Genomic DNA, 23035 nt, shown 5'->3' on the forward strand with positions numbered 1-23035 from the left:
CGGGTGGGAGGGGTCTCCCGCGGCAGGGGATCTCGGGTGGGAGGGGTCTCCCGGGGCGGGGGATATCGGGCGGAAGGGGTCCTGTGGGGCTGGGGATCTCGGGTGGGAGGGATCTCCCGGGGCGGGGGATCTCGGGTGGGAGGGGTCTCATACCAGGAGGGCACCATGGGGAGGGGGAGTCTTTTATCAGTGGCTGTCATACGGGAGGGAGTTGTTGTATGGGGGTGTCCTGTATAGGTGATCCCATATGGGAGGGTCTCACAGGAAGGGTTCATGCACACTGTCAGCGCAGCCCCGTGGGGACCTTGGTGGTAGCCCCGGCGTCCTCCTCTGTGCGTAAGTGCCCACAGGCTTGGGCCCCTCCCTCACTGTGTGGCCCCTGCCCCGCGGGGCGGTCAGGGCGGCTGAGCACTGAGGGTCTTCACATGCCCAGCCCTCTCTGGGCCTGCAGATGACGGCCAGGAGAGGGTGTCGTGTGCCCTTGTCTGTGTGGTCAGTGGCTGCCGTTAGCGCTGTCACCACTCAGAGCTGTCCCCGCCAGGCGCGGTGAGGCCCCGGACAGCTCTGGCGCCCTCGCTTCCACCTGGGATCTGTGCTCCTCCCGCGAGTCTCGGTGTCATCGTCAGGAGGGCCGCTCGGGGCGCTCTGCCTCTGGAAGGGCAGCGGGAGGGAGGGGTCTGGCGCGTGGTATGACCTCAGTCGCTGGAGCAGGTGCGGGGCCCTGCTGTCCTTGGGCAGGGGAGTGGCGGGGGGTGCTGCACCTGCTCCAGCCACACGTGGCCCCTGCCTGGCAGCCTGTCCTGTGGGCTCAGGGAGCCCTGGTGGGGGGAGGCCAATGGACTGGGCATGGAACCCTGTCCCGCCAGTCCCCAGAGTGGTCCCCTGAACACCCCCAGGGGCGTTTCCATTGGGGCAGTCAGGAGTTACTGGGCAGGGTGCCGAGTTGTCCAGGGTGGCGGAGGGCAGGGGTAGCGGGTGGGAAACAGCGCGCCTGCTGGAGCCTCCGGGACGTCTCCGAGGCCCTGCCTGCAGCAGGGGCACTGTGGGTGGGTGGGGGCTGCTGTTCCTGCTCTGTGGGCTCTCTGCCCAGCCCTGGGGGCCTCTCCTCTCACCCTGGGCCACGCAGGGCAGCCATGCCAGAGGCCTGCCCTAGAAGGCTGTGGCTGTGGAACTGAGTGGGTAGAGACTGGCAGAGGGCTGAGCAGAGGAGCAGCGGGGGTGCAGAGCCCCCGGTTGGAGGCCTGGGCCCTGACAGCAGTGCCCTGGGGCTGCAGTGGGATGGGCACCGCAGCTCACCCGGGTGGGGGAGCAGCGGCCCGTCAGGCATGCAGTGGGCTCTGGGCTGGGGGCGAGCCGGGTGGGCTGTGGGCCTTGCTCACTCATCCCCTGGGAGTGACAAAGGGGCCCACGCGTCCCTTGCCCTGGGCTGGGCTGGGCCGGGCACAGCCTCACCCTCCGCCCTCCCCCAGGGCCCCAGCGGGATGCTCAGGCGGCGCGGGAGTTCATCCTGAAGATGTTCGTGGACCTGAACCCCGACAGTGACAAGATCATCTACTCACACTTCACGTGTGCCACCGACACGGAGAACATCCGCTTCGTGTTCGCGGCCGTGAAGGACACCATCCTGCAGCTCAACCTCAAGGAGTACAACCTGGTCTGAGCGCCCAGGCCCGGGGAGACAGGACGGAGACATGGGGCAGGACCTGCCTTCCACGGTGCCCGCGGCTGCCGGGCGGGTGGCGCTGCCGAGCCTGGGCCGGGGCCTCTGCCCGCGGGAGGAGTTTCTTTCTTTTTTTTTTTTCATATTTTTAACAAATGGTTTTTATTTCACAGTTATCAGGGGATGTACATCTCTCCCTCCGCACACGTCGCACACCTTCTCACCTGTCAACGGCAAAGCAGCCTTTTTCTGGCCTTGACTTATGGCTCGCTTTTTTCTAAAAAAAAAAGAAAAAAGAAAAAAAAGCAACGAAGCATAAAACCCACACACGCCCCATGCCCGCAGTGACTCCGGGCCTCACAGAGCCCCTGCCAGCCAGCATGGGGGCCCCCGCCTCGCAGCCCCCCACGGCTGTCCTTCCAACCCCACCTGCTGCTTGTTTCTCCTTCCCGCTTCTTTTCTTCCTCACGAAAGGCGTGGAGACTCGGAGACTGACGTTTTCCCCCCTTTTTAAGTTATTGACGCCCAGTGCGCCTCGCCTCTTCACGAATCAATGCTGTGCTTTGCTCACTGGACTCCTGAAGAGGGGGTGGGGGGCTCCCTCAGTCGCCCACCCTGGGAAGTGCCTAACCTTTTTTTTTTTTTTTTTTTTTTTTTTTGAGGAAAAAGAACGCCTGACTCACAGGTTGAAGAAACGCCCTGGGCCCTCTGTCATGGCAGGGTCCCCCGTCTCTCTGCAGAGGCTGGGAAGGGTCCCCGGGCTGGAGCCACGGGGGCTCCTCTGGGCTGTGCCTCCAGGGCCAACACTGGCCTCTTGGGGCTGCCCGGGGACCCTGCCCTGGCTGGAGCGCACCCCACCGGAGCCGACATGGGCTTGGCAGCTGGGGGGTGGCTCCCCGGCGACACTGGGAGAAACGCCACTTGGATGGGGGCATTTATTTTTGTTTTGTTCTGCTTTGTGTTGTCACCAATTTGGAAACAGTGAGGGTGGGGTGAGGACTTTTACAGAATATTCTCAGGTGTGTACCCGAGAGGCAGAGAGAGGGATGTGGCCGGCTGCTCTGTGCGTGGCCTTGTCCTGAGCACTTGTGCCCGCCCCCGAGCCCTGCCCCGGGGGAGCGGAAGCCAGCACTCGCACTTTGGCCAGGGGCGCGTGGAAGGTGGCGGCAGGCACCGGCCTGGACGGCTTCCAGGCCTGGCTGGCCACGGCCACGGCCCGTCAGGCCACGCCGCACTGAGCCACAGCCCCGGGGGCCACTCCCGGACCCCCTTAGGCACTGAGGCACCGAGACTGGCTCTCCCCGAGAGACTCGGAAGGTGGGAACGAGGGGACTGTGTTTGGGGAGGTGGCTTTTTCGTCCGCTGTTGACTGAACACTACGGCGCCCTGTGGATCTGGGCTTCGCACAGCTGTCCCAGGGATGGATCGCCCGTGCTGCCTTCGCCCGCCGCCACTCCGGGACCCTGCACGGCTGCTTCGACAGATGACAAAAGACAGCCCCAAAATACGGCCACCCCGACCAGCAGTTCCTGCCTGCCCGCCCGGCCGCCCGCCACTGTCAGGCCTGCCTTGGCCTCCTTACCCGCAGGGCTGTCTGCTGGCTTCCAGGGGGAGAAAAGCGGGGAGCCCCGTGGAGGGGGCAGGGTAGATATGTGCAGGTCAGGGCAGCTACATTTCTGGTGATCAGCCCCACGGGGAGACGGGGCCGGCGGGACCCCCCCGGCTTCCCCACGCCACTTTTCTTCCGCCTCACCCAGAAGCGTCCTTTTTTGTGCCAGGTGTCTACCTAAGAGGGTTGGCTCCAGAAGCCCCGTGGCGAGTGCTGGGGCCCGGCGATGCCTTGGGGGAGCAGATGGGGCCACCCCTGGCAGGGCCGCGGCAACCTTTTCCGGCAGCAGAGTCCTCTGGGGGGCCTGTGCTTGTGGCATCTCTGAGGGTCCAAATCGCACAAGGTGACCTGGCTGTGGCCTGAGGGTGGAGTCGTCCAGCACGCGGCTGGGGCGCTGCCGGGCTACGTATTACCCCTTCCCAGGGAGGGGGCCGTGCCAAGCATCCCAGAGCCGGGCTGGGGCCGCCAAAACGTCTTGGCCTGGGTCCTCTGGGTCTGAGTGCCTGATCCGCTGGCACCCCAAAAAAGCGGAGGTGGGTGTCGCAGGCCCGGGGCAGGGGTGCCTGCTCCAGGAGAGTCCCAGGCGGTGGTTCTCGTGCCAGTGGCACCCAGGGGCAGGGACAGCTGACCCCCACCCTTGCCACATGTGGGGTGTGTGTTTTTACCTTGGTGAATCTCACCTGCCAATGCTTTCTTGTGAGTGCCGACCACCTTCTCCGACCATGTCACGCCCAGGTGGCAGCAGTCCCCGGCCACCACAAGACCCACACCCTGGGTCTTCCGGCTCCCACGGAGGGGCGTCCCCGTGCCAATGTCCCCAGTGGTGGCAGCGGATCCTGCGGCTGGCCTGGTGGACGGGACCCGGTGATACTTGTATATTACACAGTCCTGATTTCAGACAATTTCAACCTTAATCTATTTAAAAAAAAAATTCTATACAAGCTGTTTTTAAGCCTTTTACCATTTGAAATGCATGTGTTGTGCGCGTTGAGGGATGGGAGGAGGGGCTGAGAGGCGGCTCAGTGTCACCTCTCACAGCCACCGGCCCTGACCCTTAATCCGGACACCGATGGAAGTCGACTTTTCATATCTTTCTCCTGAAATGAACTCTGTTTTAAATTGGAATAAATTTTGTTCCTAAATGCTGGCGGCCCCTTCTGGTTTATTTCCTGTTGCCCTTTGAAGGGGGCTGGGGGGAGTGAGCAGAGGCCTGGCCCCCAGGAGCCCTAGAGTGCTGCCCTGAGTGGGGACACCGCCCCCGCACGGTGTCCCGGGGCCCCTCCTCGTCATCGTGTTTGACCCTTGGCTTCAAGTTCATTTCACTAGCACCAGGCCAGAGCAACCCGCTTGGGAAACGCCGCCTTGTTTGGGGGCTGGGGACGTGGAAGTGAGACGGGGAGGAGCCCAGGTCCCAGGCCGGCCTGCCCCTCAACCTCCAGGGCGCCTGTGGGGAAGTCATGCCCTCTGGGCCTCCATTTCTTTAAGCTGCGAATGTGGTACTTCTGCAGCCTTCCTTCAGTTATTTTTTCCTTTTGAAAAAAAAATTAATTGTAAAATACAGATAACAAATTTCTTTTCTTTTTTCTTTTTTTTTTGAGGTGGAGTCTCCCTCTGCCACCCAGGCTGGAGTGCAGTGGCGCGATCTCAGCTCACCGCAACCTCCGCCGCCTCAGTTCGAGCAATTCTCCTGCCTCGGCCTCCTGAGTCGCTGGGTTTACAGGTGTGTGCCACCACGCCCGGCTAATTTTTTTCTGTGTTTTTTAGTAGAGACTGGGTTTCACCTTATTGGTCAGGCTGGTCTTGAGTTCCTGACCTTGTGACCCGCCCGCCTCGGCCTCCCAAAGTGCTGGGATCACAGGCATGAGCCACTGCGCCCGGCCGCAGATAACACATTTCTGAGTGCACAGCTCAGTGGCATTAAGTGTATGCACACGGTCATGCAGCCATCACCACCATCCTCTCCAGAACTTTATCTTCCCAAATTGAAACTCTGTCCCCGCGAAAGACTCATTCCCCGTCCCGCTCCCCAGCTCCTGGCGCCCCCCATCCTCCTTTCCGTGTCTGTGAATCTGACGGCTTTATGGACCTCCTAGGAGTGGAACCACGTGGGATGTGTCCTGTGTCTCTGGCGTCTCTCACTGAGCGTGATGTCCTCAAGGTGCATCCACACTGAAGCCTGGGTCCGGATTCCCTTGCTTTGCTTTGCTTTGCTTTTTTTTCTTTTTTTTGAGACGGAGTCTCGCTCAATCCCCCAGGCTGGAGTGCAGTGGCGCGATCTCAGCTCACTGCAAGCTTCACCTCCCGGGTTCACGCCATTCTCCTGCCTCAGCCTCCCGAGTAGCTGGGAGTACAGGCGCCCGCCACCTTGACCGGCTAATTTTTTTGTATTTTTTTTTTTTTTTGAGACGGAGTCTCGCTCTGTCACCCAGGCTGGACTGCAGTGGCCGGATCTCAGCTCACTGCAAGCTCCGCCTCCCGGGTTCACGCCATTCTCCGGCCTCAGCCTCCCGAGTAGCTGGGACTACAGGCGCCCGCCACCTCGCCCGGCTAGTTTTTTGTATTTCTTAGTAGAGACGGGGTTTCACCGTGTTAGCCAGGATGGTCTCGATCTCCTGACCTCGTGATCCGCCCGTCTCGGCCTCCCAAAGTGCTGGGATTACAGGCTTGAGCCACCGCGCCCGGCCTTTTTTGTATTTTTTTAGTAGAGACGGGGTTTCACCATGTTAGCCAGGATGGTCTCGATCTCCTGACCTTATGATCTGCCCGCCTCGGCCTCCCAAAGTGCTGGGATTACAGTCATGAGCCACCGCGCCCGGCCCGGATTCCCTTCCTTTTCATGACTCAGTAATATTCCACTGTGTGCATGGGCCACGCTGTGTTGATCTGTCTGTCGTTGATGGACACCTGGGGCGCTTCCACCTTGTGGCTGTTGGCAGTTGTGCCACTGCTCACCTGCGTGTGCAAGTTTCTGTTTGAGTCCCTCCTCTCAGTCCTTGTAGGTGTGCATCCAGAGGTAGCATTGCTGGGTCCTCTGGTCCTTTTTTTTCTTTTGGGTGCACCTTGAGGAGTCTCGCTCTGTCGCCAGGCTGAAATGTAGTGGTGCGATCTCGGCTCACTGCAGCCTCCACCTCCCAGGTTTAAGCAATTCTCCTGCCTCAGCCTACCGACTAGCTGGACTACAGGCGCCTGCCACCATGACCGCTAATTTTTGTATTTTTAGTAGAGATAGGGTTTCACCATGTTGGCCAGGATGGTCTCTATCTTGATCTCGTGATCCACCCGCCTCAGCCTCTCAAAGTGCTGGGATTACAGGCATTGGCCACCGGGTCCGACCTCTATTTTAATTTTTTGGGGAGCCGCCCGACTGTTCCCCACAGCAGCTGTGCCATGTCACATCCTGCCAGCTGTGCACAAGGATGCGATTTTCCCACATCCTCTTTCAGTTTCGTTGAGTCCGATAGGCCTGTCCGTCATGCCTCAAGGACCCTTGCTGTGCCCGACACTGCCCTAGACACGACAGTACAGCAGAGAAAGTGGCACTTACCAGCACGACTTCATCTAGGAAGAGAAATGAAGCAGGGAAGTGGGACAGGACGGGGAGATGGTGGCTCTTTTTTTTTTTTTTTTTTGAAACGGAGTCTAGCTCTGTCACCCAGGCTGGAGTGCAGTGGTGCGATCTCAGCTCGCCTCAACCTCTGCCTCCTGGGCTCAAGCGATTCTCCTGCCTCAGCCTCCCGAGTAGCTGGGACTACAGGCGCCCGCCACCACGCCCGGCTAATTTTCATATTTTTAGTAGAGACGGGGTTTCAGCATGTTCGCCAGGCTGGTCTCGAACTCCTGACCTCTGGTGATCCACCCGCCTTGGCTTCCCAAAGTGTGGAATTACAGGCGTGAGCCACAGCCCCCAGCCAATGGTGGCTGCTTCTGGCGGGCTGTTCCTGGTGGGCTGTACAGGAAAAGCCTGAGAAAGTGGTGCGTGAGCAACATCCTGGGAGACAGGAAGGGAAGGAGCCACGCTGTGTGCGGCCTGGGGGTGAGCCAGGCAGAGGCACAGCTTGTGCAAAGACCCTGGGGCAGGACCACGCCTGGTGTGTTGGAGGAGCAGCGAGGAGGCCCGTGTTGTTGGAGTGGAGGGAGGGGGAGAGAGGGAGCGGGGAGGGGAGGGGGTTGGGCTTTTACCCTCAGACCCTCAGAGGGAGGTGGGAGCCCTGGAGGGGTTCGGGCAGAGCAGGGACAGGACCTGACAGATGCTCACAGGCGGCCTCTGGTGGCTGCTGCTGGGAGGACAGACGGGCGAGGGCGGGCGCCAGGGGACTAGGCTGGTGCAGGTGGCGATGATAGGGGTGGACCAGGTGGCACAAGCAGAGGTGGGGGAGTCAGCTAAGGGGCGTTAAGTGCTGGGGGGAACTGGGCCAGGCATGGATATTGCAGGTGCGTGTTGTGCCCCCAGTGGCCAGTAGGAGTCGCCCCAGACAGCTCCTTGCCTGCCCCTAGCCCCCTGTCCATCCTAAAAGGAAAACTGAGGCACAGAGGGTGAGCATCTTGCCTGAGGCAGCTTGCCCTGACGGCTGGCCGGCCCTTCCTACAACTTGACAACCTCCACGTCCCGGGTTCACACCATTCTCCCGCCTCAGCCTCCTGAGTAGCTGGGACTACAGATGCCCGCCACCACGCCTGGCTAATTTTTTTAATTTTTAATAGAGACCAGGTTTCACAGTGTTAGCCAGGATGGTCTCCATCTCCTGACCTCGTGATCCGCCCGCCTCAGCCTCCCAAAGTGCTGGGATTACAGGCGTGAGCTGCCGCGCCCGGCTGCCTTTTTTTTTTTAAAGTCTCACTCTGTCACCCAGGCTGGAGTGCAGTGGCACGACCTTGGCTCACTGAAACCTCTGCCTCCCGGGTTCAAGCGATTCTCCTGCCTCAGCCTCCCGAGTAGCTGGGACTACAGGCTCCTGCCACCACGTCCGGCTAATTTTTGTATTTTTGGTAGAGACGGAGTTTCACCTTGTTGACCAGGCTGGTCTTGAACTCCTGACCTCAAGTGATCCGCCTACCTCGGCCTCCCCAAGTGCTGGGATGACAGGCGAGCCACTGCACCCGGCCTCCTCGGAATTTTTTTTTTTTTTTTTTTGAGACAGAGTCTCGCTCTGTTGCCCAGGCTGGAGTGCAGTGGCCGGATCTCAGCTCACTGCAACCTCCGCCTCCCGGGTTCACGCCATTCTCCTGCCTCAGCCTCCCGAGTAGCTGGGACTACAGGCGCCCGCCACCTCGCCTGGCTAGTTTTTTGTATTTTTTAGTAGAGACGGGGTTTCACCGTGTTAACCAGGATGGTCTCGAACTCCTGACCTCGTGATCCGCCCGTCTCGGCCTCCCAAAGTGCTGGGATTACAGGTGTGAGCCACCGCGCCTGGCCAGTTTTTGTATTTTTTAGTAGAGACGGGGTTTCACCGTGTTAGCCAGGATGGTCTCGATCTCCTGACCTCGTGATTCGCCCGTCTCGGCCTCCCAAAGTGCTGGGATTACAGGCTTGAGCCACCGCGCCCGGCCCCTCCTCGGAATTTTTAAACAGGGTCCTGTGTTTTCAGTTTGCTCCAGGCCTGATGGATTCTGCAGGGGGTGCTGGAGCTGCCTGCTGGCTAAACAGGCTGGGACTGTCAGAGCGAGACTCCGTCTCAAAAAAAAAAAAGAAAAATCTTGGAATTATTGGAAGTGTAAATTAGTGCATGCACTTTGGCAAAAGATAGTTAATATCTAGGAAATACTTTATAACCCAGCAATTCTACCATTGGGTATTTACCTATAGAAAGCCACACATGTAATCACAAAAGACAGATATGTACTAAATGTCCATAGCTGCCCTATTCATGACAGTCCTAAACTGAAATTTAACCAAATGCCCATCAACAGTAGAATGGATGAATAGATTGTAGTTTATTCATCCATTATGTAGAGGCATAGTCTATGACAATCAGGATTAATGAACCACAACCATGTGCAAAATATGAGTTCATCACACAAACATCACGTGGGATGATAGAAGCCAGACGCACCTGAACTCTATTTATTTATTTATATTTATTTATTTACTGAGACAGATTCTTGCTCTGTTGCCCAGGCTGGAGTGCAGTGGCGCCATCTCAGCTCACTGCAAGCTCCGCCTCCCGGGTTCATGCCATTCTCCTGCCTCAGCCTCCCGAGTAGCTGGGACTACAAGCGCCCACCACCTCGCCCGGCTAGTTTTTTGTGTTTTTTAGTAGAAATGGGGTTTCACCGTGTTAGCCAGGATGGTCTCGATCTCCTGACCTCATGATCCGCCCGTCTCGGCCTCCCAAAGTGCTGGGATCACAGGCTTGAGCCACCGTGCCTGGCCAATTTTTTTGTATTTTTAGTAGAGACGGGGTCTCACCATGTTAGCCAGGATGGTCTTGATCTCCTGACCTCATGATCCACCTGCCTCAGCCTCCCAAAGTGCTGGGATTACAGGCATAAGCCACCACACCCAGCCAAACTCATTTTATGTAATTCTGTGTGCATAATGTTCAAAACTGGCAAAAATTCACTATAATTTTGAGGGGTTTTTTTTTTCTTTTTTCTTTCTTTTTTTTTTTTTGAGATGGAGTCCTGTTCTGTTGTTGGAGCACAATGGTGCAATCTTTGCTCACCTCAACCTCTGCCTCCTGGGTTCAAGTGATTCTCCTGCCTCAGCCGCCCGAGTAGCTGGGATTACAGGTGCCCGCCACCACGCCCAGCTGATTTTTTGTATTTTTAGTAGAGACAGGGTTTCACCATGTTGGCCAGGCTGGTCTCAAACTGCTGACCTCATGATCTGCCCGCCTCGGCCTCCCAAAGCTGGGATTACAGGCGTGAGCCACCATGCGTGGCCGATTTTTAGAATTTAAAAAGTTGATTGTAAATCTATAAAGAAAAGCAAGAAAGGAACATTACATAATAAACAGTAAGAGGATGAATTAACCAAAAGGACATATTAATCTTTCTTTTTTGTTTTTTTTTTTTGAGACGAGGTCTTGCTTTGTCACCCCCAGCTGGCATGCAGTGGTATGATCCTGGCTCACTGCAACCTCCACCTCTCGGGCTCAAGTGATCCTCCCACCTCAGCCTCCTGAGTAGCTGGGACCAGAAGTGCATGCCACCATGGCCGGCTAATATTTTGTATTTTTGGTAGAGACGGGGCCTCACCATATTTCCCAGGCTGGTCTCAAACTCCTGAGCTCGAGTGATCCGCCCACCTCAGCCTCCCAAAGTACTGGGATTACAGGCGTGTGCTACTGTGCCCGGCAGGACATATTAATCCTAAATGTGTATTTATAAACTATATGAAGCAAGAATGGATGGAATTAAAGGAAGAAATATTGAGAGGCCGAGGCGGGCGAATCATGAGGTCAGGAGTTCAAGACCAGCCTGGCCAACATGGTGAAACCCCATCTTCACTAAAAATACAAAAAAATTAGCTGGATGTAATGGCGGGTGACTGTAATCCTAGCTACTCAGGAGGCTGAGGCAGGAGAATCACTTGAATCCAAGAGGTGGAGGTTGCAGTGAGCCGAGATTACGCCACTGCACTCTAGCCTGGGTGACAGAGCAAGGTTCCCTCTCAAAAAAAAAAATAAAAAAAAAAAGGGAGAAATAGACAAATCCACAATTATGCTTCCAGACTTCAACATTTCTCTCTCAGTAACCAATAGGAGAAGCAGACTGAAAATCAGCAAGAATACAGAAGATCTGAATACCACCGTCAACCACACTGACCTAACTGACATTTATATAGAACACCCCACTGAGGAACAGCAGAATATACTTTCTTTTCTTGTCTTTTTCTCTAAAAAGAAGGGTCTTGTTTTGTCTCGCAGGTTGGAGTGTGCGGTGGCTCACTGCCTCTTCTAATTCCTGAGCTCAGGCGATCCTCCTGCCCCACCTCCCGAGTCGCTGGGGACTATAGGTGTGTGCCACCACACCTGGCTAATTTTTCAATTTTTTGAGGAGATGGGGTCTTACCAAGTTCCCTGGGCTGGTTTCAATCTCTTAGGCTCAAGCAGTCCTGCTGCCTCAGCCTCCCAAAGTGCTGGGATTACGGCCGTGAGCCACAGCGCCTGGCCTGTATGTTCTTTCCAAGAGCACATGGGATATTCCTCAAGATAGGCCATATTCTGGGTCACAAAGCAAATCTTATCAAATTTTAAATAACTGAAATCAGGCCAGGCACGGTGGCTCACGCCTGTAATCCCAGCTACTCGGGAGGCTGAGGCAGGAGAATAGCCTGAACCCAGGAGGCAAAGGTTGCAGTGAGCTGAGATTGCACCACTGCACTCCAGCCTGGCAACAGAGCAAGACTCCATCTCAAATAAATAAATAAATAAAATTGAAATCATTCAAAGCATGTTCTTTGACCATAAGAGCATCAAACCAGAAATCTATAACCAAGAGAATCAAACTAGAAATCCATAACAGAATGATTGGTATTTGAAAAGTCTTTAGTCCAGGCACGGTGGCTCACGCCTGTAATCCCAGCACTTTGGGAGGCCGAGGCGGGTGGATCACAAGGTCAGGAGATCGAGACCATCCTGGCTAACATGGTGAAACCCCGTCTCTACTAAAAATACAAAAAACTAGCCGGGCGAGGTGGCGGGCGCCTGTAGTCCCAGCTACATGGGAGGCTGAGGCAGGAGAATGGCGTGAACCCGGGAGGTGGAGCTTGCAGTGAGCTAAGATCTGGCCACTGCACTCCAGCCTGGGTGACAGAGCGAGACTCCGTCTCAAAAAATAATAATAATAAATAAATAAAAATTAAAAAAAATAAAAATACAAAACAAATTAGCCGGTCAAGGTGGCGGGCGCCTGTAGTCCCCGCTACTCGGGAGGCTGAGGCAGGAGAATGGCGTGAACCCAGAAGGTGGAGCTTGCAGTGAGCTGAGATTGTGCCACTGCACTCCAGCCTGGGCGACAGAGCAAGATTCTGTCCAAAAAAAAAAAAAAAAAGAATAAAACTTTAGACCTGGCCGGGCACAGTGGCTCAAGCCTGTAATCCCAGCACTTTGGGAGGCCGAGACGGGCGAATCACGAGGTCAGGAGATCAAGACCATCCTGGGTAACATGGTGAAACCCCGTCTCTACTAAAAGCTAGCCGGGCGACGTGGCAGGCGCCTGTAGTCCCAGCTACTCGGGAGGCTGAGGCAGGAGAATGGCGTAAACCCGGGAGGCGGAGCTTTCAGTGAGCTGAGATCCGGCCACTGCACTCCAGCCTGGGTGGCAGAGCCAGACTCCATCTCAAAAAAAAAAAAAAAAAAAAAAAAAACTTTAGACCTGAATGGTTTTAGTGGTGAATCCTATCAAACATTTAAAGAAAAAATAACATCAAAGTCTTCACAATCTGTTTCAGAAAATAGGATGGAATACTTCCCAACTCATTTTATGAGGCCAGTATTATCCTGATACCAAAATTAAAGACAGTACAAGGAAATTACAGATCAGTATACTCAAAAACATAGACACTAAAATCCTTAACACAGTATTAGCAAATGAAATAATGAAATCCAGTGATCTATAAAAAGAAAACTACCTCACCACCAGGTGGCATTTATCCCAGGAATACAAGACAAGCTTAACATTGGAAAATCAGTCAATATAACTTGCCATATTAACAGAGTAAAGAAAAACCACATGATTGTATCAATAGATAAAATGAATTGGATACAATTCAACATTCATTCATGATAAAAATTCTAAGCAAACTAGGAGTAGAAAGGAACTTCCTCAACCTGATAAAGGGCATCTGTAACAAATCACAGCTAAACAACAACAAAAATACTATTGGCCGGGCGTGGTGGCTCACGCCTGTAATCCTAGCACTTTGGGAGGCCAAGGTGGGTGGATCACCTGAGGTCAGGAGTTCAAGACCAGCCTCGCCAACATGGCGAAACCCCATCTCTACTAAAAATACAAAAATTAGCTGGGTGTGGTGGTGCATGCCTGTAATCCCAGGAAGGAAGGAAGGAAGGAAAGAAAGAAAGAAAATAGAAGAAAGAGAAATACGGTCTCACTATGTTGCCCAGGCTGGTCTTGAACTCCCGGGTTCAAGCAGTCCTCCCACTTCAGCCTCGAAAAGTGCTCAGATTATAGGCGTGAGCCAACATGCCCAGCTGAAATAAATCTTATTAGCAAAAAATATCCCCCAAACCTGGAAATAAATATTAATATCACAGAAGTCAGAAAGGTAGTTACTGCTGGGAAGGTGGAGATCACTATGGGGAAAACACTAGGGGTCTTTGTGGGGCTGTCTTTTTTTTTTTTTTTTTTGAGACGGAGTCTCGCTCTGTCGCCCAGGCTGGAGTGCAGTGGCGCAATCTTGGCTCACTGCAACCTCCACCTCCCAGGCTCAAGCGATTCTCCTGCCCCAGCCTCCCGAGTAGCTGGGATTATGGGTTCTCACGACCACACCTGGCTAACTTTTGTATTTTTAGTAGAGACAGGGTTTCACCATATGGTCCAGGCTGGTCTTGAACTCCTGACCTCAGGTGATCTGCCTGCCTCGGCCCCCAAAGTGCTGGGATAACAGACGTGATCCGCGCCGGGCCTGATAATGTCCTTAGTCTTGGCCTCAGTGGATCCTATGGATACTGGCTTCACAACAATTTATTAGGTGATACATTCAGGTGTTATGTGTTTTCTGAAAGAAATATTTTCTGCAGACACAAGCTCACCCTGGTGTTCCCAGCTGAACTAATAATACACAACAGGCCGGGCGCGGTGGCTCAAGCCTGTAATCCCAGCACTTTGGGAGGCCGAGACGGGCGGATCACGAGGTCAGGAGATCGAGACCATCCTGGCTAACACGGTGAAACCCCGTCTCTACTAAAAAATACAAAAACTAGCCGGGCGAAGTGGCGGGCGCCTGTGGTCCCAGCTACTCGGGAGGCTGAGGCAGGAGAATGGCGTGAACCCGGGAGGCGGAGCTTGCAGTGAGCTGAGATCCGGCCACCGCACTCCAGCCTGGGCGACAGAGCCAGACTCAGTCTCAAAAAAAAAGAAAAAAAAAAAAAAAAAAAATAATAATAATAATAATACACAACAAATGCTCAGTACAGCGGCCAGCATGTGGCGAGGAAGTAGCTCTGCCTGTTTTAGGGAACTGCGAGGGAGCTTTGTTCAGAAGCCGGAGAAGTGGGCAGAGCCTGGGCCCTGGATCCAGGCAGCTGGCTCATTTATTCTGAAGCCGGTGGGAGCCACACAGGGTCTGCCACCCTGGTCCAGGCTGTGAAGATGGCGGGTGCTGGCGTCCTGTCCAAAAATGCCAGCAGGGAGATACTAGGGGAGTGGCCCCCTGGGCTCACCCTGTGGTGCCTGTGGCTCAGCCTTGTCTCCCAGTTTTGTCGGTCATTTCTGTTTCAGCCGCCCTGGAAGGTCTGCATGGCCACGACCTATTTCTGCATTTCTTCCCCTGACCCGGGTGGGAGTGCCCCTCGTTGCCGCCATCCGGTTGGGGGCGGGAAGGTGGGTGACTGGATGGGCAGACGGCACCTGCTAGCCTCAGTGACCAGACGGGGGCCCCTATCGTTCTTCCCATCTGTCATTCGTTATGAATCAACAGTGGAGAAAACCGCACATTCGTGCTGGGTGGGTGAAGCTGCGTCAACGGCTGTCACTGAGCCTAGGTGTCGGGGAGGAGGTGGGGACGGTGGCTGCCAATGGCTGTGTGACCCTGGGCATGTCACTCGCCCTCTCCGAGCCTTGCCCTATCTGTAAAGGGACCAGAGGCCCCCGAATTACATGTATCTCTTGGGGAGGAGAGTTTTGATCCAGAACTTTCTAGAATTTTCTACAGACTCTCAGTGGGGGTGGGGAATCTTCACCCAAACGCTCTGGCTCTGAGTATCTAGGAAGCAGCAACATTTTTACCAAGGTACCAGCCGCCAGCCGCCAACCTACCCCTAGGGCCCTGAAGTCCCAGAGGGATCAGGACAGGGTGGCCTCACGGCCCTCCTTGGGAAGGTCTCCTTGACCAGTGAGGTCCACTCCCAAAGTCCCTTTTACACCCAATTTGCCTGACTTCTCCTGATCCCGAATATCACTTGTCTGTTCGACCTTTGTTGATCCATTTAGAGCAACAACCTTGAACCTCCCCCAATAACATCTCTGCTTAATTTTTCTCACAGAATTTTTCACCATCCAACAGGCTCAGGTGTATAAAAAAATATATTTTATATTTATGTGTATATCTACATATATGTATATTTTATGTATAATATTTACATATTATAAATTTTTTTTTTTTTTTTTTTTTTGAGACGGAGTCTGGCTCTGTCATCCAGGCTGGAGTGCAGTGGCCAGATCTCAGCTCACTGCAAGCTCCGCCTCCTGGGTTTACGCCATTCTCCTGCCTCAGCCTCCCAAATAGCTGGGACTACAGGCGCCCGCCACCTCGCCCGGCTAGTTTTTTGTATTTTTTAGTGGAGATGGGGTTTCACCGTGTTAGCCAGGATGGTCTCGATCTCCTGACCTCGTGATTTGCCCGTCTCGGCCTCCCAAAGTGCTGGGATTATAGGCTTGAGCCACCGCGCCTGGCCTATATTATAATTTTTTATAAATTATATTATATAAATAATAATATATAAATTACATAATTTATATATTATACATAAAATATACATATATGTATATTTTATATGTGTCTATATGTATGTGTATATGTATATTATACATAAAATACACACGTGTATATATGTATATTAATATATATATTTTATGTGTGTATATGTACATGTATATACACACCTGTGTACACGTATATACATATATGTATGTGTGTGTGTGTGTGTGTGTGTGTATATAGAGAGAGAGTGTTTTGTTTTGTTTTTGGAGACAGGGTTTCATTCTGATGCCGAGGCTGGAGCGCTGTGTTATGATCTCGGCTCACTGCAGCCTCCACCTTCTGGGCTCAAGTGATTCTCTTGCCTCAGCCTCCCAAGTAGCTGGGACTACAGGAGCGTGCCATCCATGCCCAACTAATTTTTGTATTTTTAGTAGAGACAGGGTTTTGCCATGTTGGCCAGGCTGGTCTCGAACTCTTGACCTCAAGTGATCCTCCCGCCTTGGCCTCCCAAACTACTTTGATTACTTTGATTACAGACGTGAGCTCCCGTACTCACCTGGACGTATTTTTTATTCTTTTTTTTTGTTTGTTTTTTTGAGACGGAGTCTCACTCTGCCACCAGGCTGGAGTGCAGTGACGTGATCTCGGCTCACTGCAACCTCTGCCTCTCGGGTTCGAGTGATTCTCCTGCCTCAGCCTCCCGAGTAGGTGGGACTACAGGCGTGTGCCATCATGCCCAGGTAATTTTTGTGTTTTTAGTAGAGATGGAGTTTCACCATGTTGGCCAGGATGGTCTTGATTTCTTGACTTTGTGATCCGCCCACCTGGGCCTCCCAAAGTGTAGGGATTACAGGCGTGAGCCGCTGGGCCTGGCCTAAAATTTATTATCTGTTCTTTTTTTTTTTTTTTAAGATGGAGTCTCGCTCTGTCGCCCAGGCTGGAGTGCAGTGGCGCAATCTTGGCTCACTGCAAGCTCCGCCTCCCAGGTTCACGCCATTCTCCTGCCTCAGCCTCCTGAGTAGCTGGGACTACAGGCGCCCGCCACCGCGCCCGGCTAGTTTTTTTGTATTTTTAGTAGAGACGGGGTTTCACTGTGGTCTCAATCTCCTGACCTTGTGATCCGCCTGCCTCGGCCTCCCAAAGTGCTGGGATTACAGGCGTGAGCCACTGCGCCCGGCCTATTATCTGTTCTTTAACTAGAACCTTAGGTAAGGAGGTCTGGGATCTGTGTCTCTTGGCTGCTGTGCCTGGCACACAGTTGGCACTCCATGAATGCCTGCACAATGAAGGGACGGCCCTGCCTGGAATTTGCCTGGTAGGCGTCTAGACTCCGGGGCCCCGCAGGTGAGGGATGGGCTCCCGGCTCTGTCTTGTCCCAGCTCCGCCAGTCACTCCCCTGCTCTGTGCTTCAACCTCCTCATCTGTCAAACAGGGACAATAACAGTAACTACAGGGTGATGTGAGTATAAAACCAGCTAATGTGAGCCAAAACCCAGCTAATTTTTTGTATTTTTAGTAGAGATAGGGTTTCACCATGTTGGCCAGGCTGGTTTTGAACTCCTGACCTCAGGTGAGCCACTTCTGCAGGGCGGATCACCTGAGGTCAGGGCAGAGTCACTGGAAACAGTCCGTGACGCCTGGCCTGAGCTGTTTCTTAAAAATATATCAGCAGGGCCGAGCGTGGTGGCTCATGCCTATAATCCCACACTTTGGGAGGCCCAGGCAGGTGGATCACCTGAGGTCAGGAGTCTGAGACCAGCCTGGCCAACATAGTGAAACCCTGTCTTTACTAAAATATACAAAGTTAGCCCAGCGTAGTGGTGGATGCCTGTAATCCCAGCTACTCGGGAGGCTGAGGCAGGAGAATCACTTGAACCCAGGAGGTGGAGGTTGCAGAGTCGAGATGGTGCCACTGCACTCCCAGCCTGGGCAATAAGAGTGAAACTCCGTCTCAAAAAAATAAAATAAAATAAAATAAAAAATAAATAAATATATATGTGCATATATATATGTGTGTGTGTATATATGTGTGTGTATGTATATATGTATGTGTGTATATGTGTGTGTGTATATATGTATGTGTGTGTATATGTGTGTGTGTATATATGTATGTATATATATGTCAGCAGTAGCATGGGTGTGATGGTTCCTGATTGGCTCGGAGGAGGGGGACAGCTCCGGGTGTAGCCTGACAAGGAGCGTCCGCCCCTTCTCCAGAAGGAGGAAGAAGGGCCCCGCTGGTCACACAGGACTCAGTCTGCGGTGGGGGTTTTCCCGCCACCGCCCCGCCCTCCCCGGGCCCCCACCTCACCCTCTCCCAGCACCCTTCACCATCAACCTGTCAGGCCCGGTCTGAGCAGGTCTGGAGGTGGGCGGGGAGCCCTGGCCTCCCAACCTCCTCCCGTCCCCACCCTGTTCCCAGCACTCAAGCCTTGCCACCGTCGAGCCGGGCTTCCTGGGTGTTCCAGGCAAGGAAGTCTGGGTCCCTGGAGGGTGACCCCCAAGAAAAAGGCAGCCCCCCTGTGCACCAGGCTGCCTGGAGCCCTCTCCAGGGCCGGCTGGGCTGGGGGTTGCCCTGGCCAGCGGGGCCCGGGGGCGATGCCACCCGGTGCCGACTGAGGCCACCGCACCATGGCCCGCTCGCTGACCTGGCGCTGCTGCCCCTGGTGCCTGACGGAGGATGAGAAGGCCGCCGCCCGGGTGGACCAGGAGATCAACAGGATCCTCTTGGAACAGAAGAAGCAGGACCGCGCAGAGCTGAAGCTGCTGCTTTTGGGTGAGTCCAGGGTCGGTGGGCAGTGGGTGGTGGGCAGTGAGCAGTGGGCAGCTGGCAGGGGTGTCGGGGCAAGGAGGCGGATCAAGCTAGGTCGGACCTTGGCATCGTGGAGCCCTCGCTTCCTCCCAGGGAATGGGGAGCCTGGAATCCATTTTCCAGATGAGAAAGACTGAGGCTCAGAGAAGCCAAGTTCCTTGTCCAACGTGCGACCAGCGGCCGGGTGCCCAGGCCTGTCCACTGTGCGGGGCATACACAACAGCAGACGTGGCTTGGCCGGGCCCCTGCCGGGCAGGCCCAGCACGCCCTACCTGTCTGTGTCATGGCGAGGGAATGATGAGCTCAGGTGTGCAACCCGTTCTGGCCAGCCCGTCCGCAAGGGAGGGGCCGGCTCCAGCCTCTCCTTCCTCTCCAGAGGGCCCAGGATGCTCCCTCTCGCCTTTACGTCCCTGCCATGGCTGAAGAGGGCTTGTCTAGGGCTCGTTTTGGGGCTAGAAAGGATAGATTGATTGGTTCATTGGTTCATTCATTCATTATTCATTCATTCAAGATTTCTTGAGTAGCTCCCAGGGACACAGCTGCCAAACGGGGAGATATTTCTGTCTTCCTGGATCTCATTTCCTGTGAAGGAGCCAAGACATTGAGTCTGTAAACTCATAAGCAGATAAAATAATTCTGGCAACAAGAATTTTCTAGGAGAAAACAAAACAGGGCGATGGCTTCCATGCAGAGGCTTCAGATGGGGGAGTCGACGTCAGTTACGGTTCCAGATTCTGAACTCTGGCCGGGTGTGGTGGCTCAAGCCTGTGATTACAGCACTTTGGGAGGCCCAGGAGGGTGGGATCACTTGAGGTCAGGAGTTCAAGACACAGCCAGGCCGACATGGTGAAGCCCTGTCTCTACTAAAATACCAAAAATTAGCCGGGCGCGGTGGCTCACACCTGTAATCCCAGCACTTTGGGAGGCCGAGGTGGGTGGATCACGAGGTCAGGAGATCGACACCATCCTGGCCAACACGGTGAAACCCCGTCTCTACTAAAATACCAACAATTAGCTGGATGTGGTGGTGGGTGCCTGTAGTCCCTGCTACTCGGGAGGCTGAGGCAGGGGAAACGCTTGAACCCAGGAGGCGGAGCTTGCAGTGAGCCAAGATCGCACCACTGTACTCCAGCCTGGGCGACAGAGTGAGATGCCATCTCAAACAAATAAAAAACAAGAATTAGCTGGGCGTGGTGGCACACACCTATAATCCCAGCTACTTGGGAGGCTGAGGCAGGAGAATCGCTTGAACCCGGAAGGCAGAGGTTGCAGTGAGCTGAGATCGCGCCACTGCACTCCAGCCTGGGCGACAGAGCAAGACTCCACGTCAAAAAATAAATAAATAAATAAAATAAAATACAAATAAATAAATGAATAAATCACGCCTGTAATCCCAGCACTTGGGGAGGCCGAGGTAGGCAGATTGCCTGAGGCCAGGAGTTCGAGATCAGCTTGGCTAACATGGCGAAACCCCATCTCTACTAAAATATAAAAAAATTAGCCCGGTGTGGTGGCCTGTGCCTGTAATCCCAGCTACTGGGGAGGCTGAGGCAGGAGAATCGCTTGAAACTGGGAGGTGGAGGCTGCAGTGAGTCAGGATTGCGCCATTGCACCCCAGCCTGGGCAACCAGAACAAAACTCCGTCTCAAAAAAAAAAAAAAATTCTGCTCTCTGAAACCTCAGGGTCTTCTCATTCCTGTATCTTGTTTCCCCAACTACCTTTCCCTGATTATGGCCCCGTTGGCGGAAGCCGGGGATGCTAGTCTGGGAGGGTGTTCTGGGATCCCCGAGCTCTGGGCTGGGGGCTGGAGAAGGCCTCGAGTCTTCTGGACTCACGTGTGTCTGCCCCAGGCAAAGAGCTTGGTCATCCTGTGATGGTCGCCATCATCCTTTCCTCGTTCGGTGGGAAGAGGCAGCCGAGAGGAAAGAGAGGGAACATCGAGTGGGAAGGAGGGGATCCCCAGGAACCGCACCTTTACTGGGGGCCCTTTCTTTTTTCTTTTCTTTCTTCTTTTTTTTTTGAAACAGAGTTTCGCTCTGTCGCCCAGGCTGGAGTGCAATGGTGTGATCTCAGCTCACCGCAAGCTTCGCCTCCCGGATTCAAGCAATTATCCTGCCTCAGCCTCCTGAGTAGCTGGGATTATAGGCACCTGCCACTAGGCCCAGCTAATTTTTTTGTTTTTTGTTTTTTTGTTTTTTTTTTTTTTTGAGACGAAGTCTCGCTCTGTTGCCCAGGCTGGAGTGCAGTGGCCGGATCTCAGCTCACTGCAAGCTCCGTCTCCCGGGTCCATGCCATTCTCCTGCCTCAGCCTCCCGAGTAGNCTTTGTCGCCCAGGCTGGAGTGCAGTGGCCGGATCTCAGCTCACTGCAAGCTCCGCCTCCCGGGTCCATGACATTCTCCTGCCTCAGCCTCCCGAGTAGCTGGGACTACAGGCGCCCGCCACCTCGCCCGGCTAGTTTTTTTGTATTTTTTAGTAGAGACGGGGTTTCACCATGTTAGCCAGGATGGTCTCGATCTCCTGACCTCATGATCCACCCGTCTCGGCCTCCCAAAGTGCTGGGATTACAGGCTTGAGCCACCGCGCCCGGCCATTTTTTGTATTTTTAGTAGAGATGGGGTTTCACCATGTTGGCCAGGCTGGTCTCGAACTTCTGACCTGGTGATCAGCCACGCGCCCCCACCCCCGCCCACCTCGGCTTCCCAAAGTGTTGGGATTACAGGCGTGAGCCACCGTACCTGGCCTCATTTTTTTTTCTTTTTAGATGGAGTCTTGCTCCCCCAGGTTGGAGTGCAGTGGTAAATTCTCAGCTCACTGGAACCTCTGCCTCCTGGGTTCAAGTGATTCTCCTGCCTCACCCTCCCGAGTACCTGGGACTATTGGTGCGTACCACCACACCCGGCTAATTTTTGTATTTTTAGTAAAGATGGAGTTTCACTATGTTGGCCAGGCTGATCTCAAAGTCTTGACCCCGCCTCGTCCTCCCAAAGTGCTGGGATTGCAGGCATGAGCCACCGTGCCCAACCTTATTTTTATTTTTATTTTTTTTGAGACAGAGTTTCACTTTGTCACCCAGGTGGGAGTGCAGTGGTATGATCTCGGCTCACTGCAATCTCCGTCTCCTGGGTTCAAGCGATTCTTTGGCCTCAGCATCCCGAGTAGCTGGGGTTACAGGCGCCCGCCACCATGCCCGGCTAATTTTTGTATTTTGAGTAGAGACAGGGTTTCACCATGTTGGCCAGGCTGGTCTTGAACTCCTGACCTCAGGTGATCCTCCCACCTTGGCCTCCCAAAGTGTGGGCCAAAGTGTGAGACTTACAGGCGTGAGCCACTGCACCCAGTCAAGGGCCTTTTCAACTCTAGCCTTGATCCCTCTTGCTGAACCAGAGAAAAGAATATTTCAGCTGGGCATAGTGACTCATTCCTGTAATCTTAACAGTTTGGGAGGCCTAGGTGGGAGGATCACTTGAGCTTAGGAGTTTAAGACCAGCTTGGGAAACATAGCCAGATCCTGTCTCTACAAAAAAATAAAATAGGGCGCCTGTAGTCCCAGCTACTCGGGAGGCTGAGGCAGGAGAATGGCGTAAACCCGGGAGGTGGAGCTTGCAGTGAGCCGAGATTGCGCCACTGCACTCCAGCCTGGGCGACAGAGCAAGACTCCATCTCAAAAAAAAAAAACCAAAATAAAATAAAATAAAATAAAATAATTAGCCAGGCATAGTGGTGTGTCCCTGTAGTCCCAGCTACTTGGGAGGCTGAGGTGAGAGGATCACTTGAGCCTAGGAGGTCGAGGCTGCAGTGAACTATGATCATGTCACTGCACTCTAACCTGGGTGACAGAGCAAAGCTGACTCTGTCTCAAAAAAAATTTTTTTTTCACCCACTTATTTCTCCAGCAAAATCTGCTATGGCATCAAATCCAAACCCTGGTCCTCTTGGAAGCAGCTTCTGCTGCTTTCGCTCATAATCAGTCCTTTGGCTCTGGCCACTCAACTTCTTTGGTCTTCATTGACTATCTCTTTTTTTCCCTTAAATATTTGGTAGCGGCCCGGCGCAGTGGCTCACGCCTGTAATCCCAGCACTTTGGGAGGCCGAGGCGGGTGGATCATTTCAGGTCAGGAGTTCGAGGCCAGCCTGACCAACATGGTGAAACCTCGTTTCTACTAAAAATACAAAAATTAGCCGGGCATGGTGGCAGGTGTCTGTAGTCCCTGCTACGTGGGAGGCTGAGGCAGGAGAATTGCTTGAACTCGGAGGCAGAGGTTGCGGTGAGCCAAGATCATGCCATTGTACTTCAGCCTAGGCAATAAGAGCGAAACTCCATCTCAAAAAAAAAAAAAAAAAAAAAAAA

At 53.9% G+C, this 23035-nt stretch overlaps 1 protein-coding gene across 2 annotated transcripts in view; it reads left to right on the plus strand.

Annotated features, from left to right (window-relative positions):
- The window catches only part of GNA11 (G protein subunit alpha 11), a 28645-nt gene extending 24231 nt beyond the window's left edge, over positions 1-4414 (plus strand). The window contains exon 7 of one of the 2 annotated variants that reach the window (XM_025367844.1): positions 1470-4408. In XM_025367844.1, the coding sequence (XP_025223629.1) occupies positions 1470-1660 (191 nt within the window). In that variant the 3' untranslated portion in view covers positions 1661-4408. Of the gene's footprint in view, positions 1-1469 lie in introns of both variants that reach the window. The other variant, XM_025367843.1, reaches the window with a different exon arrangement.
- The last annotated feature ends 18621 nt before the right edge of the window (positions 4415-23035 follow it).

Source organism: Theropithecus gelada, chromosome 19 (genome assembly GCF_003255815.1).
Source record: "Theropithecus gelada isolate Dixy chromosome 19, Tgel_1.0, whole genome shotgun sequence".
Lineage (NCBI taxonomy): Eukaryota > Metazoa > Chordata > Mammalia > Primates > Cercopithecidae > Theropithecus > Theropithecus gelada.